General features: G+C 36.1%; 1 protein-coding gene across 5 annotated transcripts; it reads left to right on the forward strand.

Moving 5' to 3' along the window:
- On the forward strand, positions 1–27,216 carry LOC148304911 (uncharacterized). Of its 5 annotated transcripts, none has more exons than XM_088267539.1 (17): positions 1–234; positions 1,531–1,719; positions 2,573–2,825; positions 3,437–3,551; positions 3,678–3,802; positions 4,457–4,617; positions 5,387–5,557; positions 6,158–6,277; positions 6,811–7,035; positions 8,812–8,882; positions 9,026–9,210; positions 9,602–9,715; positions 10,306–10,509; positions 11,332–11,502; positions 11,741–11,863; positions 12,337–12,471; positions 23,574–27,216. In XM_088267539.1, exons 2-17 carry the CDS (start codon positions 1,554–1,556, stop codon positions 27,082–27,084), a joined length of 5,850 nt encoding a protein of 1,949 aa, XP_088123665.1. In that variant the 5' UTR covers positions 1–234; positions 1,531–1,553; the 3' UTR covers positions 27,085–27,216. The 5 variants fall into 5 exon arrangements, with proteins under 5 accessions (XP_088123665.1, XP_088123666.1, XP_088123667.1 ...); XM_088267540.1 differs by having other exon boundaries at positions 6,811–6,942; XM_088267541.1 differs by lacking the exon at positions 6,158–6,277.
- Positions 27,217–27,812: the final 596 nt, after the last annotated feature.

The raw sequence follows: 27,812 nt of genomic DNA on the forward strand, positions 1-27,812 counted from the left end.
ATGGTATAAATAATTTTGTCGTGCGGTTGGGCGCTTCGCCTTTTTCTGTTAAGTGAAATTCACATTTTGTAACCTTTAGTGAAAATAAATACATATCGTTTGTTCAAAAACTTCATACGCGTTATAATTGAGAAAAGTTGTGCAAGAGTTGTTCGTATATTGATCTATTTGGATGGTTCACGAATAGACTTTCTCTGCTTTGGAAGTCATGGCGGCTTGACAGCGTTGTTTCAAGTAAGTTGACCGCTTCGCGTCCACCTTCCATCATTGTTATTCCCGATTTTGGTGTGATTTATTGTTAAAGTGCGTGTTAAATTCATTACCTTGTAAATACAATAAAACCTAATTCAGTGTATCGCTAATCTATTTAAAAAATTTCATGTAATATTACTTATGATTCTTTTCTGTTACTGTTATCAATTAATTACATACGAATTAGTTTTACGTTAGTGCCATTTCTAATATAAACCAGGTATGCAGCAATAAAATACTGAAGATTTCGTTTTGAATCGACTAAATATTGAGAGACCTTGACCATAAACTGTAGGGTAAGGTTAGGTGGCTTCACTTCATTACGACTTCATTAGACGCATTATAATGTAAATAATAAATAAATAAAAACATGCAATATGCTATATTATTAACCTTATTAATTGTTAATTGCAAGAAAATATTTAAACAGAATTGAGTCACAGTTACTTTTAAAATGTTCATTAGATTTAACTTCTGGTTTGCTTCATAAGCCTTTTTGTCACGTTTCTGCCCATAAAATAATATAATACTTAATGGTTATACTGTCATACGAATGTGTAAAGAGGAAATCCAAAAAAAAACACACACACCTAGGAAGTTATTTCACAGATCTGGACTCCTAAAGTACTATTTTTCTTATTTTTGGCACAGTGTGTAAAATAAGATAAATCAGAAATTGATATTGAATACATTTGTTTCAAATGTAGTTTATTTAAAAAAAAATCTTTTTAACCCATGACTCATTTAATTTTTCCTTTTATGGTTTGGGAATAGACTTGAATTATGAAGTAGACGTGTTAATGCAATAGCTTAATCACAATATCAATTGAAAACTGAAAAACGTGACTTAGTTTAATCCCTTATGCCAACAATAACTTTCAAACTATGTTTTTTCATTTTGTATTAAAACAGCTTACTTATTGTTCATATTTTAGGTATTTGGTTCTTCGCCGGTATTTAAGTAGCTGTTTAAACCGTAATTGAGAATTATGGCCATAGTTGTGTGAACTTGTTCTTGTGAAACCCCTGATTATTTAATATAGTATTCACTCAATTAATTTCGAAAGTCTAATCCAATATTAATTTTACATAATAATCATAGTAAAATTGATGAATCTATTCTGCACCCTGAGACATATCCCTTTATAATAGACCTTTATATTGGTAGTTTTTGCAATTCAAGAAAAACAAAAGGATACTTTATAATAGTAATTTTTTTGTTATTTTTTGGAATTAGAGACAAAAAAAAACTTAATTTCTTTCTTTGCATATTTACAGAATGCACAGTTAAAGTAGGCACGATGTCTGTGCATTATAAGTTCAAGAGTTCGCTGGAGTATGACACGGTCACGTTTGATGGCCTCCACATATCGGTGGCCGACCTGAAGTCTGCCATATTCCAGCAGAAGAGGATCGGGAAGACTTCAGACTTTGATCTGCAGGTCACAAATGCCCAAACTAAGGAAGGTGAGTTGATCTTTGGCTCTACCCAACTGTGTTTGAGTTTCTCCAGGGTATGTTTCTGCAACAATTCAGAGACCAACAGGAATGTGATATGATTATGCGTTTTTATGCAATATAATACAAGGGTAATCTAGAAACTAATACCTGTTTTAATTTAGATGGTCTGTCATGGTGCGACCTAACCGCTCATTATCGTCTACATTATCTCTTCCCTCTTTAAACTCAGCGCCTTACAGATTACTTATCCATTTTTTTTGTTCCCTAAACTTCCAGACTGCTCTTGTATAAATTGAGGTTTTAACCTCAGGTGCCCTGCCCTATCACAAATTGTGTCAAACATGATATGAAAGGTATCACACTCTGTGCCATCCACAGGTAAGGGGTTCAAAAAGAGTATGTAATTATCAACACATTCATTGTTGTTGGACGGTTTTTCTTCACCCTGACCCTAATTATACTTAGACAGTCTGCTGCCCGGCCCTCAGTATACTGATCACGAGTAACTGCAAACCCGATTCTGATATCTGATAAATGTTTTTTGGCGTCTCTCGCACTCTACCAAAAGTATGGTAACCCATTGCACCACTAATAAAGATGGCATAATTTGTTCATACAACACACTATTTAATATAGACATATTTATTTTATTACAATAACATTAAATTACACACAAAAAAAATTATATAAAAATTTATTTTCAGTATAAATTTATGAATAAAGTTATCGACATTCTGTTTTAATGTAAAAAAAACACTTCAAAGACAAACCGGCAAATCGCCAGCTTTGTTTTGCAATGGGTTAAAGACGTTTTCAAGCATTTCCCGCAAACAATTTGTTTATAACGATTTATTTCCAGTGTACTCGGACAACACGGCCCTCATACCGAAAAACACGTCCCTGCTGGTGGCGCGCGTGCCGATGGCGCAGCAGCCCAAGAAGGCGTGGGAGGGCGCCGCGTCCCGGGGGCCCGCACTGCCTGGCAGCGCGCGCTCCGCGGACGGGGCCTCCGCCGCCAAGGGCGCCTCCGACCTGTCCCGCATGGAGGGCACTGAGGACGACAAGATCAGCGCCATGATGTCACAGTCCACGCTCGACTATGACCCCGTCAAGTGAGTGAAATTAGACATGACTGATGTACTCATATTAAATCATATAAACATTTTCATGAATTCAGTATCTTAATATAGTTTTTTGTCCATTTCCTTTATGCATTTGGCTACCATGTTTGGAGGTCATGGGTCCAATTTATAGAAGGGTCAAAATAAATATACGAGACTTTTCAGTAATGCTTTTATTTTATTTTTATATTACAATAAAAGCTCTTCCATTCATAGAAAAATCATCTTTAAATAATGAAATTATTGAAGTTTTGTATGAAAACCATGATTGAGGGACCAATTTTGCAAAATTATTATTATTGTTCTTCAAATTGACGAGCTCTTACTGTTTTGCCTTGCAAGTTGCCTTTACTGTTTTGCCCTGAAGTACGGGACAGATCGTCTTGCCTTCATGAGAATAATGATCAAGTTAGATTTACATACTCAACTTTTTAAATAACGTTGTTAAGAATTATGTTCTCAAGATGTTTTGTTATATTTTGGACAGGTTGACTGTGATGTATTACAAGTCATCTGAAAAAAAAAAGCTAAATGCATTTGACACGGAAATTAAACCCGTAAATATATAATAACAAAAAAATAATTTTTTTCTTCATGTTTAGCTACGAAAAGATCAGGGGTTCCAATCAGCACGGAGCCGTGCCAGCAAACTACCGATGTTACAAGTGCAAAATGCCTGGACACTGGATTATAAACTGCCCCCTCGGAAAATCTGCGGTAAGTTGTTTTTTTTACTACAATATATAATTATTGAGGGTCTTTCATTGAAGCCATATTGAAATCAATTCTTCAATTGCAGTGTGTTTGATTTTTATTCATCCTATCAAATCCCTTTCTTTTCAGGAGCCGATTGATATAAAGAGAAGCACTGGAATTCCGCGTAGCTTCATGGTCCCTGTTGAGGGTCCAACAGCTCCGGGTGCCATGATCACTCCACATGGCGAGTTTGCAGTTCCTGTTGTAGACCAGTAAGTAAAATGTGCCGCCTCATTATCTATTTACTAGCAACACCAATACAATATCTTATCTAAACTCAGGTTGTAGTCCCGTGGTTGATGTCACAGACTCAGAGTTGCTGGGTTTGAGCTTACTCCACCACAACTCAGTTTTTAATTTAATAATTGGCCGCTTAGTCATACTAAAATAGCATGATACTGAAATATTTGTGTATAAAATATTTTTTTCCCATGAAAAAAATCCAGAAAACTACACACAGAGGCTCTTTTTAGAATCTATATCTTTCTTTACTCTTTCTCTCCCTACCCATCCCTCATACAGTCCGTAGTGTGTGTTAATATTTCCTTGTGATTGTAATCCTTGTAACATGTCACAATGAAGTGTTTGCATTTGTAGAAAAAATAAATTAGGCCTTTGAAATTCTGCGTGTCATTCCTATATTCCAATGCACTTTTTTATTTATTTAAAATATAACACTGAAATATAATGTATAAAAATCTTAATAAAACATGTATCAAGTAAATATTCTAATTCAAAATAGTGTCAGTCATGTAACATGTCTCATTACAAAGGTTCTACATTACAGATTCCCATTTATTCAATTGGGTATAAAAAAACAATTAAAATTCGGAGTCTAGATATCTAATGGGTGTACTTTTTTACAGTGAGGCTTACCAGGCTTCTGATTCTGGAGTCGAGCCGGTTAGCGGAGCCAATGACGCCCCTCGTCAAGAAATACCCGAGGATCTTCTGTGTTCCTTGTGCCGAGACCTTCTCACAGATGCCGTCATGATCCCGTGCTGCGGAAATTCATTCTGCGATGAGTGTATGTATTAAATACATTAAGGTCTAACAAATTAATAATAGAGGAAATGATTATAACAGTTTTAAATACATAATTTTATCTCAGAGCGGAGTAACTGCCTACTTTGGGAATTGAATCTAGAACCTTAGGCTATCGCTTCCCCTGCTCTATAATTGAGTTAAGCAATCTCTTATCAAAGTTAGGAAATCAATTATTGAATGAAATGAATTTTGGATTAATTTTTAAATATGGGCTGATTTTTAAAAATAGTTACAGTGATAATTTAGATATGTTTAAATTTCGAAAGAAGTATATCACCTCAAATTCAATATATGTATTTAAATATGAAATTTTTTATTTTTATAAAAAAAAATAGATAAATAAATAAATATTACTTACTTAACCTGTTAACCGGGCGGTCTGCTGTCCAATTACGCAACTTGTAATGGGCGCGAATACTGATTTACTCCGTGTCTTAAATTCATGTCGAGACATCTATGGATGATTAATACCCTTGTTGTTCGATAAATATACGTCCATATAAATAATATATGAAACATATATTTCAAGAACGTGTTCATATGTCCTTCCCGTACCCGATATCGTTTGCGTTGGACGTATTTATGCGTCCCGCCCGGTTAACAGGTTAAATATTATGATTTAAATTGCCGATTTCTACTTTAATTAGCTTTTACTGTATTTATAAAATTATTGAGTAAATCATTACATTTTGTCAGTACAGGTTTCCTATGTATTTGATTGCATTGTATTTACCTACCCCTCTCTCTAGGTATCCGAAGTGCACTGCTGGAGTCGGAGGACCACGAGTGTCCAGATTGCCGAGATAAGGACATCTCTCCGGGGACCCTCATTCCCAACAGGTTCCTCAGGAACTCGGTGGCCACCTTCCGCAACCAGACGGGATACTGCCCGCGGCCCAGACCGCCTCCTGTGGCCAAGGGTAAAAAAAACTAATATTAATTATGATTGCTTCCTGTCAATTTCCCCTTGACAAAATCATTAATTATTACAGTTGTTTCCATCATAGTTAACCTAACCAACACATACTCGGGCGTTTTTTTTCTATAGCCCATATTGGTCTAAAAGGCAGGGCATTATATTTTTTAAGTTTATGACAATTACTTTATTAATACACTTACAGGGAAGATATTTCTACCTGTTCGGTCAATTAATGCTTAAGGTGGGAAAGGTATTTTTACCTTCCGCGCCGGCCTTATTTCAAAGTCAGAAAATAAGGAATTATTTGGTGTTTTTATATAAATAATATGTACCGATTTCTTTGGTAAGGTCTAAACTATATGTAGACAATTGTCAAATCCCGCCGCCAGTGGTCCGCAGGCATAAAAAATACCCGTCCGAAATGTGTTAAATAAAGAAATCGATGCTTTCTGGAATATGATGTAAACTTGTGAAATGGTGTTTTATTTCTAACATGAGTGTGACTTTTTTCGGTTTGCCTTTGCGGTAAGCTTTTTTTTGGGTTTTTACTTTTTGTTTGGTACTAAACAGAGTGTTGAGTTTGCATTTATTACCCTTATAGCTCCCCTAAAGCCTGCAGCTGCAGAACCACCCCCGTCCCGGCAAACGGCCGAGGTCCTTACGCCACCTAATAACAAGGATCAGGATGCCAAGCCACAGAATGGCCCTATGCAACCACCAGGTTAGTTGGAATTATTATATGGTTAATAGAAAAATCTTTTTTATGTTAATATGCAAAACTCATCCAGTTTTGTACAAACAACTGATACCAGTAGACTGCCACCTGTGGAGAACTAACTGTCAACTGGAGTAGATATTTGCAAATACTTATTTTAACAATTATCGCCCATTCTGTCATTTTATTATGTATTGTGTATAATTAAGCATTTTTGTGTTAAATTTTAATAGTAATTCCATTTCTTCTATTTCTACAGCTGTTAATTTTTCTATTGCTTTTTTCTGCCTTATGTAATTCCTTCTGCACATGGATGTCAGGAAGAAGTGTTTACACAGTTGATCCTTGAGTTTTGCATATTAACACAAAAGTTAATATGTATTAGTTTATTTATTTTTTGTTACAATAGTATATTATAAATTAAGCAACCAACATGACAATGTTTACTAAAAAATTGCAGTGTGTGAGCTTACTGGCAGTTTAAAAACTTAGAGGCGAGCTTGTCATTTGTAAAACTTCATGTTTTAAAATTTGTTCAGAGGCCAAGAGTGACCCTGTTCGTCGGGCATCCCACGATCTTGACCCGTATGAGGACTCGGATGGCTCGTACGAGGACAACATCACCGTGGAGGTGCCTTCGCGCTCGTCTCCGCCTCTCGGTGCCAGCAACGGTAGCAACCCCCACCCACACCACCATAAGCCATCGCCCCACCCCCACACGCATCCACACCACCACAGTCATCCCGATTTTGCGAGAAACTATGGTATGGATCATTATCCCTCGACCAATAGCATGCCGTAGACAAAATAGTTGTTTTCATGTCATTGACTGTGTTGGGAACACGCAATATCATGTCCTGATGTAACTATGGGTGGTTTCATGTACAATTTTCTGTTGTAGCATTTGCATTCCATCTTATCCATATTCCTCCATCTTAAGAATATTTTTGTAGTCTTTTTGTGAATTTTTTTTTTTTGTAATAATGCCTAAATATTGTTAACATTTTGTCATATATTTTAAAACTAAATAAACCTTGAACCCTGACAAGATATTATGATATTACAATATGTAATTAAATAATTATTTTATTTTTTCCTAGAGTCAAACCTCAGAAAATACTTTTTAATTTCCCATTTTTTTATATTAAATAAAATTCATATTAATGAAAGGAAGTCTAGTTTTTACTACACAATTTAAGTTCATGTATTGTTTCATCGTAAAAAAAAATACTAGAAAATAATATGTGCACCATAAATCAAAATGTTCAGAACATCAGGATGTCTTGAGTAATCTGAGGGAGGCTAAAAAATACAAATTTTATAAAAATAACAAACAACTCTTTTTAAACACGTCCATACAAACACTAGGATCTGATATTGTTACCACCTTGGTTTTGATCCAGCGGTAAGAACACAGTCGAAGGTTTAGAAGAGTAAGACATCATTTAGGTGCAGGATTGTGTCCCCTCATTATTGTCTCGTAAGTCCTGCTCATAATCACGGAAGTTACACATACACGGGCATGACTAACCAGCCAATCAAAAGTAGAAGTAGCTCAAGTGAAATTCCTTATAGTAAAAAAAAAAACAAACAGCAACCATAATATATTTGAATTCAGTCCTACGTCTGAATGATGCCTCGATTAAAATATGTTTGCACGCTTGTATATATTTGGAATAGTTTAAATTCTTGAAATCGTATGGTAATTTCATGTGCTATACCAGGGTTTGAGAACCTGCGCATGGCTAGGCTCTTGGCTATTTTTGCCTATTAAAAAAAACTGAATACTTTTAAACGTAAAAATTCACCTTCCATATTTTTATGTCTGTATAAGTCAAGCCCACAGATTTACATACGCGGCCTTATGTTGAATCCAATAAATTAATTTGGCCTTTAGAAACGAAAAGATTCCCTTGCAAAAACCTTCTCTTAACACGTTATTTTCACAATATATGATTTTTTTTTTCATAATGAGAAAATAATGTAATAAATCATCTGTTATTCTATCATTCTTCTCATTTCATCTTTCTTGTATATTTCATATCAATTTCATTAATGCGTATCTACTGCTAATGCTTTCTCTAAAAAATGTGTGGGTTTTTTCTCTTAATTTTTGTATTGTATAATTTATATTTAGTGTTAGTTTTATACATATATCGTAGTCGTACAGGAGAAAGTGACCAACTAACAAAACGTGTAATGTTAATCAGGAGTATAATGTTAATGTATAATCAGGAGGGCCATTTAAGTCACTTTTGCTTGGCAAGAAAATAAACATCAAAGCTGTTAATCATTTTTAACCAGTGAATATATTACACTTACAAGTTTAAAATCCTGTGGGATTTTTTTCAGGGCAATATTAAGCTAGTAAGATGTCAAATAGTCAATGATCATGTTTTTGTAAAAAATGCACTTGGTCACTTTTTTCCTGTATGACTACGATATATATCTGCCTGCGTGCATATGAGTGGGTCTGCGCATGCGTGCGTGATGTGTATTTTTTTACACAATATATGACACGATTGGTTTCTTTTTTGCAGGTGTTAATCCTCACAGAAGTAGAGCTCCTCTGAAGCCTCCTGGTTTGGAAACGCCGCCAAACTCTCATATGGTAAGTTATACATTATTCCCCCTGTACATGTGAATGGGCATACAAAGGAAAGGGTTTTGCGGGATTAGTTAAAATTGTCTTCTCACATTATCTATTGGAATTAATACGAAAATTATTTATGTTTATTTTATTTACAATTTTAGGGGCAAGATTACATACGACCTCAAGGTCACTCCGGACCCCAAGGCCATCCCGGAACTCAAGGCCATTCCGGACCTCACGGTCACTCTGGACCTCAAGGCCACCCTGTACCTCAAGGTCACCCCGGACCTCAAGGCCATCCCGGAGCCTATCCTGGTTTAATTCGACATCCTGTGCAGCCATACAAGTAAGTAAAACTTTTTTATTCAAAACTAAATCTCTTCAGTCTTTGTTTTTCTTCTTTTTTCTTTTTACCCTTACCTGCACCCCATGGTGAATAAGGCACTGCATTGTAGCAATGTAGTGTTATTTTGATCATTAATTGCATGAAGGCAAGGTGATCAGCCCTGCTCTTCTTGTACCAGTCCAGGGTGATATTAAATAAATATGGGACTGAAAATCACCCATATTTATTTTGACCCCCCTGGGAATCGAACCCGGGTCTTCCAGTATGGTAGCCAAACACGCTGACCACTACACTATGGAGGTGGACAAAAAACTAACCTTTGTTTACTAAATTCTCTTTACTCAGTACATCATTTAACTGATAATAATTTGTTTTTTTATTGTGTTATCAGTACGTATGGCGGAGTGCCACCTCGTATGTACGGGCCTCCTGTGGCACCGTATCAGCCCCCGTACCAGCCCCTACCTCCAGGAATAAGGGAGACTCCCATCCAAGGACCGCCTGGGTAAACATATATATATTTTTTATTTTAAACCCTTATCCGCACTCGATGGTGCATAGGGCACTGTACCATCACGTGCGGAAAAAGGTCAGTAGGTTATCGTTAACACATGAAGGAAAGGTGAATAGCCCACCGCTTCAAGTACCAGTTTAGGGTAATGTTAAATAAATATTAGAGTGAAAAAACTCACTTATTTATTCAACCCCCCCTTTTGGAATTGAACCCGGAACCTCTAGTGCGGTAGGGGAGCGTGCTGAATATTACATTACATACGCTGACAATAATAAGAATATCATTAATCGTTTAATAATTGACACTACTATAATGAGGAACCAAGACTTCTGGCGTCCCTCCCTCTCCAGCCTCTGGGGACAAAATTCTCTCTTCTCCTCATTTTATTCCTCATTACTGAGGGTTGTGACCATCGTGGAAGTTATTGCTCTTCTCCAGTTATCCCTTGACTGCGCTGCACGTAGCGCTCCAACCACCGAGGTGCCTGCTGTTGCCTTAACTTGATCGGTCTCTTGTGTGGGGGATCTGGGGACGAAATAGGTGTTTTGAAATTTACCAATCTGAGCTTATTTTTATTGCAGAACTGCGGAAGACCCATTGGAAGCGTTTGAACGCATGATTCGTGAGAAGGAGGAACGGGCCAGAATGAGGGAGAAGAGGTCGAGAACGAGGTCCAGGTCACTCAGCAGGTCCAGGTCCAGGTCACTGCGATCTAGATCCCGATTCACAAGATCCAGGAGTCGCAGCCGTAGCAGGCCCATCAGGTCGAGGTCGCCTTACTCAAGGTGAGATATGGAATATTTAATTTATTCATTTTCTGGCACTCCAAAATTTCAAACAATCGTGATAGTTTCGATACCCGCATTTACTTTCAGTTGAGTGTTTTATGTTTTTTCTTCTTTTTACTTTCTTTCCACATTATTTCCTTATATACTGATACCGTATGGTCGGTTACTGGTACAATATAAATTCTTTATTCGAGTAACCCTTTGTTGAATCCATAGAAATCGACACAATTAGATGATATTGATAATACAGATGGACAGTCCAGTATATCTTGTGGTGGCTTCTATAGTCATGACAAAATATAAACTCAACATTCTAATAAGCAATATGTCTTGAATTCAATGATGTTTCGAACGAATTGGCTATTTTCCAAGGTTGATCATTAAAAAAAGATTGGCATTGCAAAAAATTTATTCTTTGCTTTTGTCCCCCAAAATACTCACCTAACACATTTCAGACGGGTGTTTTTTGTCTGTGGACCGCTGGCAACGGAATTTGATCATTATGCACATATAGTTAAGATTTTAACATTGGTGCAGAAGAGATTGGTACATAATATTCATATAAAAACATTAAATATGTTATTCCTTCTTTTCTGACTTTGAAATGAGGCCGGCGCAGAAGGTAAAAATACCCGTCCTGTCCTTAAGCATCAATCAACCGAACGGGTGGAAATACGTTTCCCGTCCAAAGTGTGCTAATATGAATTGCCTAATCGAATCTTTTCTTTACCGCCCCTCTTACATTTCTATTCAGTATCGCTCACCGTTTCAGGGAATATTTGTATTAAAACCATAATGATGATATCCCTCTCTCGTCAGGTCTCGGTCTCGCTCGCGGCCCCTGTCGGTGCGCTCTGCGCTGCGCCGGGCCCCCGACAAGTATGGACGCTCCTTCTCGCGCAGCCCGCCCCCTCGGCGCGCACCCCTCGCCAGTGCGCCCCCGCGCCACCGCTCCCGGGACAGGAGGTCCAAGTCCTTCTCCATCAGCAGGTGAGGAAGTCCACGTCATCCTTAACAAGGTTATAATACAGGTAGACGTCCGCCTCTAGTGTAATAGCCAACGGCATGCTCGGTTACTGTACAGGAGGTCCCGGGTACGATTCCCAGGGTAGGTTAAAATAAATATAAGTGATTTTTCACTAAATTTTTCATTTTTGTCGCCTTTAAATATTTATGTTGTTGATTTTTTAAAAAAGAACTCATTTCGAACATGTTTTTTCCTCCGTAGATCTCGTTCCCGGAGCCATTCAGTTTCGCCCCGTGACGGGAGGCCCCCGCGACGTCGTTCCCCGGGAAGGTTTCGGTCCCCTCTCAGGGCTATGCCACCTCAGGGCAGCCCCAATAGACAGAGGTGTGTATTTTAAGTTATTTAAAAAAAAAACAATGTAACTTCCTAACTCCTGTTAAAATTGCAATGTCGTTGGAATTTTTACATGTGAGATTGTTTCATTATATATACTACCGCCTCCGTGGTATAATGGTAGCGTGTTAGCTACCATGCCGGAGGTCCCGGGTTCGATTCCCAGGGGGGTTGAAAATAAATATAAGTGATTTTACACTCTAATATTTATTTAATATTACCCTGGACTGGTCCCTGAAGCGCAGGAGTGATCACCCTGTCTTCCTGTAAGTAATGATCAAGATAACACTGTCAATACGATGCAGTGTCCTATGCACCATGGGGTGCGGAGAAGGGTTAGAGAAAGAGATTAAAATTCTAACAGACGCTGATCATCCTGCAACACAATTTGAAATGCTAACAAAAACATATACCTCCAAAATATATATTGCCTTCCCCGATTTTAATACCATTTTTCTTCTTAGATTCAACAATCCACCTTCATACCGTGACCTGAGCCGTTCTCCCCGAAGATCACCCCTGCTATCTGCGCGGCCCCCCTCAGGACCCATGCCATCTCGTTCCTTCCCCTCTGACGGACCAGGATACCCCTCATCCAGGTACGCTCTACACTCAAACAAAAATATTGCGTTCGGAAATACTCCGGGTTTCGTGCTCGTTTGTTGCTGTTGACCATAGATAAAACAAATCTCTTAAAAAAGTACCTGATCATGTTATATTTTTCATAGTAGCAACACTGTTACTTCCGTATATCAAAACTTAAGGTAAAACGGTCTGGAATATTCTTTGGTGTTCTTTTCTACTACATACTTCCAATTATTGTTTAAATTTTTTAGGTCTTTACATAATATGTTTAGTATTTTATTCAGATTTGTGTCAATTTATATAAAAAATTATGTGTCCATGTATTTTTTGAGATTGTTTTTTTATGGTCACAATTTTTTATTGAAATAATATTTTTCCCAGTGAAAATTGTCCTGGACTATCTATAAATATTTAAAATATTTATTTTTTGAATCTTTATATTATTTTTCTTATAATCCTCTCAATTATGTACAAAATAATAATAATAAAAAACTGTGATATTTATAATTCCTTCAATTGTTATTTTTGTCAATTTGATATTAAAAAGATTAATAATATGTTAAAAAAAAGTCCAAATTTTTTAATGGTTATGTATGAATATTGTCACGCTTCAAATGTACTTAAAAGTTTGAACGTACATCTGTGATATTTTATGTAGATATTATTTTTTACATATACAAAGGATAAAAATAATACTTAATTATATACTAGGCTGAATTGTTTGACATCATTTTTTGTTCCATAGATATAAAAAAAACCTTTTTTGGTGTCATTCTTTTTTTTTACCTCAATGTGTAACGTATACTATATTTATTAGTTTAAAAGTATATTTTTACTGTTGTAATTTTTATTATCATTAATGTTTTATGTTTATTTTGTCTGAAGAGATATGTACATATATTTTTGTATCTTGTTGTATGTTTCATACATTGTAAAACGAATAAATTACACTACAAAACAGTATTGTGAACTCAGATAAAACAGAACAGTCTTATTAATAAACGCGGGCAGAGTTGGCAAAATAAATTTTACAATTTGAATTCTTTATTTATAAAAAATATCTATATACTATCCGAGTATGTTAATTTTGGCTATTTAAAATTAAAACAATGTATTTCACTTCTCTCAAATGGTTTCACTACTATTTAGTAATTAAAGATTATTTAAAACTTTTTATACATATCTTTTTTTAAATACGGCTAATGTACTATTATACATAGGTACAAAATTGACACTATTCCAAAATAATTATCACACCACTTTCTCCGTTTTTAATAGTTAATTTTCAGATTTTTTGGGGTTGGGGAGTTTTAACAAGTAAATTTAATATAATTTATTAGGTAATTGGTGGAAATTTAATTTTGTAAAGAAAGAAAAACTCCAATAATGGTAATGGAACGATATAAAAAATTCTGCCGGTTTTTTGTATCCAGGATATACAGGGACACTTTCCTCACAGGGTTTGCCACCATATGTAACATAAGTGATAATAATCGAATTATAAAAATATGATTATGTCGTAAACACTTTTCTGTGGCATTTTATTATTGATGAACCCATTCTCCGCGGCTAACATCTCTGTCATGATAAAAATGTGTCTGCTGTGTCTATTGCAGTTAGTGTGATTTGGCACTAACCCACTCGGGTATAAACCTAAATTTTTCAGATAAGGTGATTCAGATTATTATCAAATTTGCTCCAAACATTACTAATTTTTTATAATACAGTGGAACCCTGGGAAATTTGAACAGAATTTTGAAGAAAAACATTTAAAAAAACACGCAAAGACTGAAGAACACATTTAATAATGCATAAAATTATCATAAATAACCTAATTTGGTTTAAAATTATTGAAATGTTAATAAAGTATACAGTAATGTACCTGTATTGCTACTCAAGTACTGTAATATTAGATTGAAATGTAAAAAAATGCAAATAATGTAAATCTAGTTTAAAAGAAACAATGTCATATAGTACTTCATTAACATTAGAGCTGAATGAACAAGAAATAACACAAAAGGAACACACACGAACACTACACTACATTTTTCACTTAAAATCGGTAATCTTTTCGGCTGATCCGAACTTTTCCAAATCCAAACAGGCCACGGCCCAAATTAATTCGGATTTCCGGGTTTCACTGTTATTTAAACAAAACATTTGTTTAAATAATCTCCTTTTTTTGCACTTGGTTATCGGGTTAAATGATCGTAAAACATGTAATTCTGTGTAAGTACGAGCGCATAATTGTATTTTTTTTTAAGTCTGTGATATAAATCTGTGATACATGTAAATGTTTTGACATTTCAATAAACATTTGAAAATGACTTTTTGTCTTTTTATTTTATATTTAAATTTAGACGTAACTTTTTTTGCATTTTCAGAAACTTTTTGTTTGTCAAATTTCCGTGTAAAAATTTATTGTCTGTGTTTAGTGATTTTTTTTTGTATTTTGAAGATTTGGTACACTTTTTATTAGTAAATATATATTTTATTTTTTAAGTTTTAACTTGTGGTTGTATAGTCTCCAAATTTAAGTGAACTAACAAAATTCCATTGTTGATCATCCCTGCGTTCCCAGAAACCAGAATTCTCACCATTCACTTTGTTTTCACATTCGCTTCGTTTTCTTGTTAAAACCCCATGAACCATTCACTTCGTTTTCACATTCGCTTCGTTTTCTTGTTAAATTCATATGAACAAATTAATATGTTTATCCCTAATAATCTTGAAGTATGATCCAATTTTAAATTTATTTTAATTATAAAGAAAGAAGGGCCATATAAAATTTGGAATTTGAATTGGTTATAAAATAAACCTTATAGATAGATAATTTTTTCAAAAATATGGTTTTATTAAAAAGATTGATTCTTTCCATTTAAGGATAAAACACAAAATCATTCAAATGACTGCCACAGCTGGTCATACAGTATCCCATTCGACTAACCAAATTTTTCAGTACATTTTCTATTGTTTGGGCTTCAATCCCATGAATGGCAACTTCGTGTTTCAAGGCCTCAATCATCTTTGGTTGGTGAGTGTAACACTTATCCTTAACCGCTCCCCACAAAAAACAGTTCAACGGGGTCAAATGATAGTTACTAGGTGGCCAATTGGCATCAGAATGTCGGCTCATTCGATTTTCGAAAACAGTCTGCAAATGATTGGTTGTTAAGTTCGCTGTGTCGCCCATGTTATCAATTTTTGGAAACAAATTTGCTGACCATAACGGCAGCTCCTTGTTCGTTTTTAAAGGGAAATGGCTCATGATCACTGGTTGTGAGTGCATCGGCTTCTTAATGATGACATTTGGATTTTCTGAGGCCCAAATTTGATAATTTTGCTTTTTGAAATGTGGAAATGGGCTTCATCTGAAAAGATGATTTTTCGGTAAATATGCTCTTCTTTGACCAAGCGATCTTTAGCCCATTGAGCGAGCGAAAACGCATTGAATGGTCATGAGGCTTCAATTTATAAACTAACTGAATTTTGTAGACCTTTATACCGAGGTCTTTATCCAAAATTCTCCTCAGAGAAGTGCGAGAAATGTTCAGTTCCTGAGAACAATGACGACTTGATGTCGATGGATGTTCAAGCACACACTGAGCAACAGCAGCAATTTTTTCGACTACATTGGACGAAAAGGTTGTTTCAACCAATAACAATCTGGTTACACAAATTCGTTTTACAAATCAATCCACAAACCGCAATCACAAATTTTTCATAAATTTCTTACAGTTTGGGCAAAAGACTCGCCACTTTGGAAGTAAGTTTTTAATATTTCCCAATTTTGTTAAAGCGTTAAGCATCCCATTTCGTAAATGTCAAACATAAAACAAATTTTCCATCAATTTGTGAATTACATTATGTCTTTAGAACTCAAAATAACTGGTAGTTCAGATTCCAAATGTTAGATGGTCCACCCTTTATATTCCAAAACGATGTCCCTTTCTTTATATATTTTTTTATGTAAAATTTTACGCTTTTGAATGTATTATTTTAAGTTTCATTTGCAGTTTTATAAAATGCTTTTCATGGATGCGATTAAAATTTCGGTAAAAATTTTGTAAAAAATATGCACTATTACAGAAAAATATGTTCCTAATTTATTTTAATTACTAAATTAACAATGTTATCTAATTTTCGGAATTTTTATTTCTTATTCTTTGGAAATGTTTGAGTCTAATTTAATTTAAATCATTTTACTATATTCTCCGTATTTAGGCTAAAGTAACTAATAAACATTACATAAAATACCAAAACAAACAAGTATATACAGTGAAACTTTGGGTTACGAATCTTGTTATTTCCGTAAAAGCATAACCCAAGTCTTATACAAACCCAGAAAAACATTCATAGTCTTAACCAAAAGGAATAATTTCGAACAATAAAATGAAAAAATGAACACAAAAACTAATAATACTTCATCTTATTTACAAAGAAAAGAATACAAAATTACAGCAAAAATTAAATACATATCTAAAAACCTATCCAATGAGGTTTGTTTCATTCTTAAATTTTATATTGATGAGAAATTAAGACACAGCATCACGGATGATTATTATAAAAAGAAGATTTACTTTTCTTTAATACATTGCTAATCACTCCCATTTCGTAGAGCCAATAGTATTTTCTTTTTCAATTAGAAATTTAAAATACAGTAACTGGTAAATCAGGGTAACGTTTAACCCTATTGTAAATCCTAAAAATATATACTTAATTAATATAAGGCATAAACATATCATTGCATCAACAAATTTCATCAATTCTGTTTAATTTTCTACCTAAAATTAAAAAAAGGTGTCACAACCAAATTTATAATGTAATCTGGTTACTGACATTTTACAAAATCCAATTTTTTATTCAAAATATGTGTGATTTATTTGTAAAGCAGAATAGTGCGTTTATTGAAGTTACAACAAAGTACATATATCTAGCACATTCCACCGGTTATTGAGGATATAAATATTGTCTAGCAAATTATTTCTGTTTTATTCGGGGCAATCTCTTATACACATTTATTATATTTCTGTTAATATATAATTTTGACAGCCATAGATTAATTTGGCGGTCAAGAGGAAACATTGTATAAATATTATTTCTGTATTGTGCATATTTTATAACTGCATGTTAGAAAATATAATGACTTTTATTCTTGTGATACGTCAAATTGGAACGTATATATTTTGTTCAAATTATAACTTAATTTTATATTGGCTACTAAAAAAATTAGTCTAAATTTTTTCATACAATTTTCTGCTGGAAAAAGACTTTATATATCCTTAGATTAAAAAAATATTTACCTGAAGAAATATGCGGCAAAATTCGATAATAAATACCTCTACTTCAATGGAAAGATCAAGAATAAATTCGGAGCTGAAAATACACCATTCTGTCAGTTTCAAGATGATAAACGTACATCAAATCCAGAAAATAGTATTTAATAAAAATTTATCAAGAAGAAATTTATTTTCAGCATATACTTTCTTGTTTTGTCTTATAAATTCGGGTATAAAAAAGAAATAAAGAATCGTTTAACTGAAAAAATCATGGATTTATTATGACCTCTATATATCCTTTTTAGTAGAAGTCGTGCTTATTAAAAATATACAGGTGGAATTAACAATAATTGATATTTTTTCCATATATATATATATATATATAGTTTTTCTTAAATGAGATATTTGATAGATAGCAATTGATCTGAGGGTGACAAAAAGAACCCCATTATTAAAAAAAAGGTAGTTAACAATGGAATGGATGACTGTTCTACATTCTAAAATATATTTTTTGATAGGATGTTGATAAAAAATGCTTTACTCTTAATTTAGTGAAAAATTTGGTCAGAACTCGCGTCAAGAAGGTGATAATTATCTCCAATATCGTAGTCCATCTTTAAAATATACATATTTTGATTTTCTAAGTTTGCAGTGTAAACTTTGTTTAAAAATATTTTTTTATTGAAATGAAGTAAGAGATCAAATTGCGTCCAAATTTTTATCAAAAGTGTAATATATTCTGTAAAAGTATACATTTTTTAAAAAAAAAAAAAATTTCGGTAGAAATTGATTTCCTCATTCTTTCCAATGATGAATACTTCTAAATACAAGTCACTGCAAATTTGGCAAATCGAGTAATATGTTTTTAGAAGATGGATGATAATTTGGATGATAATTTTTCTTTAAGAATTTTTTATAAAATGAGATAAGCAAAAATTCTTCCAAAATGTTACCTTTAGTACCACTTCCCTTACTTTTGGCAATAAATCGTCCCTGTGCACTTGAGAGCTACTGAAGATTGATCAAATTGACAAACTTTGTGCGCTTGGCACAGATTACCTACTTTCGCCTCGTTTCTCTTGGTTACTTCCTTTCTTTTGCCGAGGGTCTCTAGTTCTTCCCTAGACTTCCAGGGTGATATTGCCCATTTTTGCTGATCTATTGCATAAAATATCTTTATTCAACACATCTCATTTAAAAAAAAAATTCTTCTCCCCAAATCCGCTTTGTTGACCTTTATGCATGGATTTGAAAAGATTCATTACGTTTCCTTAAGCGAGACACAAACAATTTGTCATTGTTCAAAAAATATGCAAATTAATTCCACCTATTATATTTTATGATTATTTAGTTTCGTTTTTTTTAAAAATATTTTTGTTTACACGTAATCTTAATAAAAAACAGGCTCATCGTGGGAACGCTGCAAGATGGACTCGGAAGACTGAAGATTTGGAGAGAGACAATTTTTATATCCATTTTGTATAGGCTTATTCTGCTGCGAAACTTATTTTTCAAGTTTTTCTCTCTATTCCTTGGATTCCCCTATATAGTTAGGAAATTCTGTTAATAACATACATATCTGAGACTAAAAGCAAATGTAAAATCTGGGATTTGGTGCAATAGTTATTCCGTAAAGAAATGTAGTTCTTTAGGCCTACCAGCGATTTTTGTTTTACCTCCTCCACAGCGGCAAAACGCTTTCCCCTTATGTCCCTTTTGTGTCTGGGGAACAAAAAAATCACAGGGGGCTAGATCACCTTAGAAAAAATTCAAGGTCCTCATCGAGCTGATTTTGAAGCTCAAAACATGCCTGAGTGACAAATTTGGCTGCTACTCTTCCTTTGTGCAACTCTTTGGATAAAATCCTCTGAATTGAATTCCATAATGTTCCAAACATCTCACAGAGTTGATCAATGTTTCAGTGACGGTCTTCACGAACAAGAGCATTGATTTTGTCGATGTTTTTGTCAGTTCTTGACATTGAGGGGCGTCCTTAACGGGGTTGGTCTTCAATTGACATTTCTCCATTTTCAAAATGTGAAAACCACTCGTAGACTTTGGTTTTACATAACATCTCCATAAGCAGTCTTAAGCATTACAATAGTATCCGCGACCAATTTCCCCAACAGGAAACAAAATTTCACAGCCACGCGTTGCTCTTGACAATCGGCCATCACGTTTTCTGCGAAATTTAAAAATTTATTTCACTAAAAAAATTCCCACAGACGAACTGATGCACTCACAGCGACAGAACTTCACACACTAACTCAGGAGACTTGTCCTTAACGGACACAGGATGGAACAATGGGTATACCCACTCTCCCTCCCCACCACAGCGCGATTTCCGTGACTTTTGGGTCCCCCATCATGCACAGTTTAATAAGCATATAAATCACAACTTTATATAAGAATAGCTATAGATTCTCTTTTCATCTTTTGTCTTAGTTTTTTGAGGATCATCTCGAGTGTCAGGAACTCTGTGCTAAGTTCATCTCCACTCTTCTAGTTGATGGCACATTTACTTATACGACTCCTGTATTTGGTCACTCATCTTGTAGAAGACCGTTTTCTTGTAAGCTTACCTTCAGCTGTTCCTGTAACTACCAGCTCTTAAAATTCCTCATCCTCCGTGGCAATATGTAATCCAAAGTAAGAAAGAATATACTTTCTTTTTTCTGTGCCTATGTTTCCACTCCATGTAGTGAATGGTGTACACAGTTAAGACCGACACATCCATATCTTCATTAGACTATGCCATTCCAATTATTCTTTGGAATGTATTGACACGTCAGACAGTTAGCAGAGGTGCTGCCGCATGCCTTTTTGGTTGACAGTTCTGTTCGGATGCTATCAAACTGCAGGCTTACAAACTTACAAATCTTACAATTATAAACATATAATTTTTTTTATATATAAATAAAAAAGGAATAACCCGCACAGCCTCTACTTTTAGAGGCTTGTCCTTAGCAGGAAAGTGGGGATAAATGTGAAAAATACACCGTAAACACCCGGACCAATTGATAGCAAATCTTTGTCAAATTTATTTTGTAGTTGGCGGGAATCGAATCCGTCACATCAGTTTTGTAGTCGTAGTTTACCCAATTACGCCACGGCACCTGTCCAACATTAAATACTATGTTAAAAAATATAAGCTGTGGCTTTAACTCCATCTCTTTACGTTACCTTTTAAGGCACAAGTTTAAATTATTATTTTGAAAAATTTATCATGATGTTCAATGAATGATTATATTCCTCCGTAAAAATATGTAACAAGTGAATATTTCAACTTTTTCTCATTTTAATGAAGTTTTCTCTGTTACATATGTAAACCACTGTTAAATACTAAATCATGTTAATGAATACATTGATTGTTTAGAATTTTAAAAAGAAATATCTGATATATTTCGCCCTTTTGTTGACCATTTTGTATAAAAAATTCAAAATATATCAAAAGTATATTCAGATAAGTGGAAAAAAACAGGGTGACTATTTTTATCTATTATTTATATATCTTTTTCCAAATCTTGAGGTAGAGTGTGCAAACCTTCATTATCGCATATACACCATACACGATAACCGAGGAAAACTTGGCATGATCAAGTATTTCAAATACTTGAAAGTGGTTAGCTCAGGAGTTATATATAATCCGCGGGTATGTATCAGGAGATGTACGAATGTGAAAGAGGCGAAGATTGTATACAAAGACAGTGGTGTGGCATTCTATTATCTCTACCTACGTAGCCTGTGGAGTGAGGCTGCGTGGTAGTTTTATACATTTTATTATGAACTCGAATTTGAAATAAGAGTGAAATTAAATAATTATAAAATTAAAATAAAGTTACATAAAAAAAATTGTCTCCATTTATCTATTGGGATTTTCTGTTAAGTAATAAGAGCTATTACCTTTTATTTATTAACACATTAACGTTGTCGGGCAGTTTGATCATCAACCCCGACCGAAATTAGTATACTAATTAGGGTTGTGTACTAATCGCAAATAACCTAATCACGAGTAACCGCAACCCCATTTTGATGTGTAGGGTGTTTTGTGGCGTCACGCGCTCTACCAAAAGTAAGCAAATAGAACGCTTATAAGCGTCTCCCGCTCTCTACCAACAGTATTTAAAACACGCTTTTAAGGGTCTCCCGCAAACAGTGTGTTAAAAACCCTTCTAGGGTGAAATTCTCACTTGAACTCGCTCAAAATATTGTTAACTCATTCGCTACGGACGACTCGTATAAGTTTTTAAGAATTTTTTAAAATTTCTTCTAAGAAACACTGATGAGTCTTTGCGTAAGTCATATTTCAAACGTAAAAAAGATCAGAGCTATATTACTTAGCAAGATTTTGACCACAGATGCCACTAGAAGGATTTTACTAACCAGAACAAAATAAAATATGTCACCCTGAATATGCAGAACACAAATTAAGAACCTCTGATAGTATTATTTTTAAATACTTCGGGTTTTAAAGAAATATCTATGAAAGATTTGTTTTCAAATCCCTACTAGTTTAAAATTTATAGCCATTTTTCAAAAACAATGCTTTTTTTGCATGTGTGTAAAACTGCCCCGTCAGAGAATTTAAATTCAATTTGTGTCAATGTGAAAGTGTTAAAAAAAATATTATTAAATTTTATTCATATATAATAAACATTTACATATATAATATTTCCCATGAGTAATATCCATAATAATTTCAAAGAAGCAGTATGCCTTTAACCAAGATATTGTTTCCAAATCTTCAACAGAGAGTGATGTCTGCATACGCCTGGGAGTCCTTCACAAAGCTGGGATCCACTCCATACAAACATATTCCTTTTTCCTCTTCCTTTGTTCAACCAGATCTCGAGGACTATTTGTGCTAAAAACTTATACTGAGGATTTACAATATTGGTGAAAAAATATTGTTTTCATACCTCGTATGAAATTTATTTCACTGTGTTGCATTTAAAATTCTTAATCTTTGTTATCCTGCTCCGAAATTACAAATGATTTATTTACAAAAATCACTCGAATGCCAATAAATTTAACTTTACCATGGAAAAAATTAATTACGCAAGTCCAGTTGAATTTATTTGCACTATGTAGAAAATACTTTTTGTGGTAACTCCCCAGGCTCCTTATTACAGTGGTGTCGTATGGTGATGTAAACTGCGATATGAACTAGATAACTCATAGTTATACAGTTTTTTTTGTAGTTATTGCCACGCTATATCATTTTGAGGCGGCGGTCACGATACAAGCAGCCAGCGGCAGTTTTTATTTACACGTAATTCCTACACCATAGCCGATCTTGCTCATTTGAACCATTTACTAGCAATATCCCTGGTACTTAATTCAAGCAAAAGTATGAGCCTATGCCGCTTGCTGATTGTATCATGAATGAAGTCTGAAAAAGATCCTACGGTGGATGGCAATTGGATCAAGTATGGTTTTCATAGTTTTTTTAGAGTAATAATACAGTACATTCATATTAACATTTTATTTTATTTGATTGAACAACAGAACTGAAGTATCTTTTTAATTCCAGGTCATAAGCCTTGCCGATGGCCTGAATGCCTAGACTTCCATAAAAATATGCTTCGTCTCTTGACGCTATATATATTTTGATGAATTAGAAAAAAGGACAAAAGAAAACCTCTTTTTTCTGAAAAATTGGTTTATAAAGAGAATTTTTCAGTTTTAGATTACAAATTTTAAAAAAACATTCCATATCCTAATATTTATGCAAAATTGATCTCCAAACATCATCATTACTAAAGTCACTTTCATCCAAATTACATTGTATACATGTACATGCTTGACTAAGCGAGTTATTTTAATTGTTTTTGCAGGTATAATCATAGGAATAATGGCCCTACCCCCGCCCTGTTAGCAGTCCCTATTGAACCGGATATACAGAGAATGCGCTACCCGCCTCCGTTTGAAGACATTCCTCCGGGAACGCAACCCCCGCCTCCTGGATTTGAGCACTCTCCCTTGGATCGGAAGGATGACTTGGCCCCGCCCGGAGTAAGCGACAGGGAAAGAGAGAGAGACAGGCTGATTCTTCCATTCAGAAATGGACCTTACAGGGAGCCTCGTCTTCCATTCCGGGTCGGTAGAGATGGAACACCCGGAATGAGGGATGGACCACCCGGAATGAGGGACGGACCGCCCGAAATGAGAGAAGGACCATCTGGAATGAGAGATGGACCACTCGGAATGAGAGATGGACCACCTGGAATGAGAGACGGACCTCACGGAATGAGAGACGGACCACTCGGTATGAGAGATGGACCGCTCAGTATGAGGGATGGCCCGCCTGGAATTAGAGATGGACCACTCAGTATGAGAGATGGGCCACCCGGAATGAGAGACGGCCCACCAGGTTTCAGAGATGGACCTTCTGGATTTAGGGATGCCCCGCTAGGGTCAAGAGATGGGCCTCCAGGATTTAGGGATTTACCACCCGGAATGAGAGATCTTCCACCAGGAACTCAAGATTTGCCACCGGGAATGAGAGATTTACCTCCGGGAATGAGAGATCTGCCTCTCGGAATGAGAGATGGAGCGCCACCAATATTTAGGGATAATGGGCCCAGTTTCCGAGATCTTCCTCCTGGATTACGAGAAGGGCCCCCCTTCAGGGATAACCTCCCGCCGGGTGGATTCAGGGAGGGGCCCCCCTTCCGAGATGGGCCACCGCCGTCGTCCTTCAGAGATGGCTATCCTGATGGCCAACCTCCTGGCTTCAGGGACCCACCCCCGAGCGGGTATAGAGACGCGCCAGCGGGAGGCTACAGAGACGGGCCTCCCCCACTGTTCAGAGACGGTCCTAGATTCAGAGATGGACAAAACTTTCGCGACGGACCTCTCAGGGATGGACCGCCTTATAGAGACGGTCCGCCTAACTTCCGAGACGGAAACTTTAGAGATAATCACCCGCACGGCAGGGATGGCCCTTATCCCAGAGATCCCCAAATACATCCCCGAGACGGCACCCTTCACCCTAGGGACGGTCCGCCTCACCCGAGAGAACCGAGAGACAATCCTCCCCACCCGAGAGACGGCCCGCCCCACCCGAGAGACGGCCCGCCCCACCCCAGGGAGGGTCACAGGGACGAAAGGTTTCATCACTCGAGGGATCCCGCCGGTCAACCCAGAGACAACCATTCTCGTAACAGTAGATACCATCACGATCGACAAGGAAGGGGTCATTCTAAACCCAATTATAATCGAGATCGCTACGCAGAACACAAGGAACACCGAGATTCCGATAGACCGAGAGATTCGGATAAACGGGAAAGGGAACGGGAACGGGATCACGACAGAAATTACGACAGGACTCGAGAAGAGAGGCCCAGAGATTACGATAAAAATAGAGACCAAGAAAAGGATAGAGATTACGGGACTTACTACAGCCCGGATAGAAAGAGACGCTCCCTCTCACTCAAGCGCGAACCCAAAGATGATAAATCTAAAGTCCGCGGGGGTGACTCGCGCGCCCGATCCAGAGAACTCGATCACAGGAGGGACTCTAAAAAAGATCACGACAAGAATAAGATTGATGATGACAGAAATAAAGATAAAAAGATCAAAGATAAGAAAAAGAAAAAGAAGGAAAAGGAAAAAGAGACAGATAAGAAAAAGAGAAAAGAGAAGAAAGAGAAACGAGAAAAGGTTGACATACCGAAAAATGAAGAATATGGTGACAAAAAAGATGTTGAGAATAAAGAGGCTTCTAAGGAAGACAATGATAATGGTACAACGCAGGACAAGTCCCCAAAATTGGCCGCTAATGCTCCTAAAACTTCAGGTTCACCCGAGAATGGCGCGGAAGGCATAGACAATGGTGTATTAACGGAGGGTATAGATAAAGAAATTATCCAACCTTATGGTAATGACGCGCAGTCCGATGGTGCTAATAATGAGGATGAGAAAGAATCATCATTTGACGGATTGGAACTGAGAGCGAATGATCTCGATCTGAAACCTGATACTATTGACATAACCAAGGATAAATCTAAAAGTGAAATGCTCGCTCCCCTTCCTGAACTCTCGAAATGGGAAGTGGACGAAGACCAAATATCAGGGAATGAAAGGAGAGAGTCGGGAGAACAGTCACCGACTGACAAGTCTGGAAAAGTGACTTCGGAAGTTCTCAAGAGGGCCGAGAACGCTATATTTGCTAAAGCTATCAACGCAATCAGACCTATTGAAATAAAGAAAATAAGCACTGACAGAGCTAAACTGTACAGTGGAGAAGTTGTGGATCTAAAACCTCAAACGGTAGACGGTGACGGCAAAATAGTCAACAACATACAAATCACCGTTCCATCTAACTTCGATCAGAGATGTGTAGAAATTAACGATAGCAAAAAGAGCAAGCAAGAAAGAACTCCTCCTCCTAAACTTTCTATCAAAGAGAGACTGGGGGGGAAAGTTGACGAACCACCGAGAAGAAGTAGAGATGAAAGGGTAGTACAGAGTACTATCGAAAGAATAAAGTCCAGATCTAAAACTCCGCAAATGAGAAGATTCGATAAAGATCCCCACAGAAGGATCACCGTCGAACCCAGCAGAGAAAGAGGGCGTAGAATCGTCAGCAAAATAGAAGAAATCGATCCCAGAAATCAAGGAGATAGGGTTCCAGAGAGAAGAGTTCATGAAAGGTACGATACCGGGCATTATGATAAACACAGAGGTCGAGAAGAAGAGGATAGAACTGCCGCCAGGGAAGATCGTAAGAGGGAGAGGCGCGTCAACAGAAGTTCAAGCCCTGAAAAGAAAATCAGAAAGAAAGAGAAAAGGCTACACAGAAAAGAAAAGGAAGAAAAGAAACTCAAGAAAGAAAACGTTGACGACGGGCGAGATAGAACACCTAAAAAGGTCCAAAGTTCGATTGATCTTAGCGCCGGTAAAAAGGATGGTAAAGATGAATCGAAACCCAGTGAAGGTGAAAGAAAGAAATCGACCCTAGATGAAGCTAGTTTTGAGCCGGATTATGATGAGACAGTCGAGTCGGAACCGGAAGGAAAAGACCACGAGAAAAAGGCCAAAACCCCCGAAGCAAACAGCGAAGTCGGTAACTCCGACACCATACACCTGGACCTCAGCAACGTGAGGAAGCGATCTCACTCGGAGAGTTCCGAGAGCAGTACCGACACCAGCAGTTCCAGTTCCTCGGAATCAAAGAAGCGGCGGCGGAAGAAGAAAAAGATCAAGAAGAAGAAGACCAAACACCTGACCAGCGAGAGCGGAAGCGACTCTGACTCCAGCTCTGACGAACCTAAAAAGAAGAAGAAGAAACGCAAGCACAAAAAGAAGGCCAGCAAGAAAAAGAAGAAGTCCAAACACAAGTGATCAATTTAGACTAAGATTTCTTTCACATTCAACATGTATCTTTTCCCCAATATACACATTACAACTTTAGCGGGTCTGTCTAAAATATTTGAATGCATATTATATTTGTTAGTGTATGGTAATGTACAAATGTTTTCTTTATTGATTCAATAGTTAAATATTATTTTTGGTAGTATGTGATGATCTCTAACCTAAGATTTATCAGCTCTCTCCATCTTTCACTGTCCAGAGTCATGTTCAGTTTCCAACTATCATGAACATCTTATGTCGTCTTCGGTGTGATAAATATGTCCGAAATATTGTTCTTCGCCGTCCATAGGATACGCAATATACGTTGCCGGCGCTACATTTCAAATGCTATGTATACAATCTTCTTCCTTTGCCTCTGAGGATTCGATGTATCAAAGTTTTCACCTAATAATATGATGTCAGGTGAATTAAACATTCAAACTCTTTATTTCAACTATACTCTAATATAGTTTAAAGAGTCCACTTTCATTATTTTTCCATTTTTATGAGACAGACAAAGATACAGATAAACTGACAAATTTCTCTGCACCGAGTTTTACTTGTATTGGTGAACCATTTCACCAATAAAGACAATGTTTATCATTACTTACCTAATAAAATGATAATGTATGCATTTTGATATCACTATGACAGTTGAAGTTTATGAAAAATACTACAATTTCTTGATAGCAGTTTAACTTGTGAATGACACTCGGTTT

This window comes from Brachycentrus maculatus, unplaced genomic scaffold (genome assembly GCF_059751285.1).
Source record: "Brachycentrus maculatus isolate JH-2025_06_01 unplaced genomic scaffold, ASM5975128v1 h1tg000299l, whole genome shotgun sequence".
Taxonomy (NCBI): Eukaryota; Metazoa; Arthropoda; class Insecta; order Trichoptera; family Brachycentridae; genus Brachycentrus; species Brachycentrus maculatus.